A 2421-nucleotide genomic window follows, 5' to 3' on the forward strand; every position below is an offset into this window, starting at 1 on the left:
CTTCTTCTTCTTCTTCTTCTTCTTCTTCTTCTTCTTCTTCTTCTTCTTCTTCTTCTTCTTCTTCTTCTTCTCCTCCTCCTCCTCCTCCTCCTCCTCCTCCTCCTCCTTCTTCCTCTCCTTCTCCTTCTTCTCCTTCTCCTTCTCCTTCTTCATTGGGTGTGGAGCCCAATGCAGGGCTCAATCTCACAACCCTGAGATCAAGACCTGAGCTGAGATCAAGAGTCAGATGCTAGAGTCAGGCACTCCACATGTTTCTTCTTAATAAGAACATTGATTATTCTTTATTACCTTCACCAAGACACACATGCACATGCTGGCACACATACTCCTGTGTATTGTATACATACAAATGTCTCACCACATATGTCTCTCTCTATTTACATACAGATATATATAGCATATAAAATACATTATATAATATATAATATGTATATTGTATGCATTTATGTATAGTATGTGATTTTTATACATTTATATATAAATGTATCTTATATCAAATGTGTAATGTACATAAATACACAGATATGTATATAAATACATCTATTTATATTTCCAGATAGTCCATAACTATTGGCTCAATAGTGAATGAATGAATGAATGGATGGATGGATGAAATAGCAAAAGAAAATCATTTGAATGTTCTTAACACAGATGCAGGATTAAACTGAATGGGCCGAGGCTGAGCAGAGACTGGTAGCCCTGGGTGCTCACCCCTTTGTGTTTCTGACCCTCAGGAATCCCTGGGCACCCACCTCTCATCCATGAATCCAGGACTCTCAGCTGAGGATTAACTCAGGACTCTCCTCCCCAGGAAATTAAGCTCATTGTAGGCTATTGCTCGGTCTGATGAGAGAGCAAGAAAGATCTAGGTGTGAGGAATTTCCAAACAGGTGCACTGTCAGCTCATGGCATGGGGTGTGGCTGAACCCTTTTTTGTCATTAAGACCCCAAAGCAAAGTCTAAATGCAAAGGAATCGGAGACAAGAGGGTTTGTGCCTCACCTACAGCTGCAGGAGGGATCACTGTGAAAGCCGAGGTCCTTCCTCAGGACAGGAAAAGGGAGATTTGATAATTCAGATCCTCGGGGGGGAAATGGGCTGAGATATCCCCAGCTACTCATCTGCTCTGCATTCCTGACTCTTAGGGGCTCCTGTTATTATCACCCCATCAGTGCAGACTCCAGACTCCACAAGTGCTGAGTATCAGAACATAGCCTGCGGTGCATATGGCCTGTTCAAGGGAAGGAGAGACCTAGACCTCCCCTCTGGGTGCTGTGGTAGGCGTGACCTGTCCTGCCCCGCATGACCTCTCTGTCCCGTTGTCCCTAGCCCCACTTCCAGATCACACACTGGAGAATCTCATCCGAATGGGTCTGTCCACACTGGTCTTGGTGGAACTAGCAGTGTTGGTGTTTCAGGCGTGGCACAGCCAGAGAAGTGCCCAAGGTGAAACCAAAAGGTAAACTGAGGACGACGCTGCACACACTCTTTGGGGTTTGTAGAACCTTAGAACAGAATCACACACACACAAGGCTGCAATGACACAGAAGATTCTAAAGAGGTTCATAAACTGTATGAACTCTGTGCTGAAGACCTAAAGGCAATGAAGCACTGTCGTCTGTGCAGGAGGCAAATACCGAGGCTGGGAATGCTCCCTAGAGGAGGCTCCTCCACCACGAACCTTGCCCCTTGCCTTGCTGCCTCCTTAGTGTCTGGCTTCTCTTATTCCCGCACCCTGATGACATGAAGTTTCATCCACACGAAACATTTGTGCCCATAACTCCACTCACTTTCTTTGTTCTGTTCCAACACTGTGTATCACAAATGTCTTTTTGTCACATGCATGCTCCCTGATGTGAGTTTCCAGTCTGTCCCTCCAGCTCTAAGTGCAGAGACTCAAGTAATATGGTTGAGTAACTGCTTTGACGGACTGAAATTTTTATCCAGCCTGGAAGATGCAAGCCCAGAATGACATCCCAGCACCTTGTCTGGATTCTGCAGGCTTCTCTCTCTTCACCAGGTGCTTACTGCCTGGCTCCTCCCCCAGCATCAGCACCTGGAATCAGCACTCTCCTGCGTGAGCCTCTGGTGCTTTCCTGTGTGACTGGTAGTGATGATCTCTCCTTCAGGGTTGTGGTGCTAATTAAATGAGACTGTGAATTCCAAGATGATAGAGAGATATTTGTTTGTTTTGATTTCAAAGCACTGCTGGTAGGTGTGCAAATTGCTCCAGCCAGTTTGGTAGGGGGTAGTGTGGATTTTCTGGCTCAGGGGCAAAGATACGCAGCTATGATCAGGCAGTCCGACACCTAGAAGTTTGCCCTGGAGAACCCCGCGCACATATACCCAAGGATATAGGCATAAGAGTCAGGGGAGAAACATTGCTCCCATTGGCCAAAAACTGTAAATAACAAAATTGCAC

The 2421-nt window shown here is 45.9% G+C and overlaps 1 protein-coding gene across 1 annotated transcript in view; it reads left to right on the forward strand.

Moving 5' to 3' along the window:
• The window catches only part of LOC117997858 (leukocyte immunoglobulin-like receptor subfamily A member 2), a 4416-nt gene extending 2893 nt beyond the window's left edge, over nt 1-1523 (forward strand). Inside the window, 1 exon segment of the mRNA XM_034986365.1 lies at nt 1329-1523. Coding sequence (XP_034842256.1) covers nt 1329-1462 — 134 coding nt within the window. The 3' untranslated portion in view covers nt 1463-1523.
• The last annotated feature ends 898 nt before the right edge of the window (nt 1524-2421 follow it).

The sequence above is a fragment of the Mirounga leonina genome, unplaced genomic scaffold (genome assembly GCF_011800145.1).
Source record: "Mirounga leonina isolate KUSES-001 unplaced genomic scaffold, KU_Mleo_1.0 Mir_376, whole genome shotgun sequence".
NCBI lineage: Eukaryota > Metazoa > Chordata > Mammalia > Carnivora > Phocidae > Mirounga > Mirounga leonina.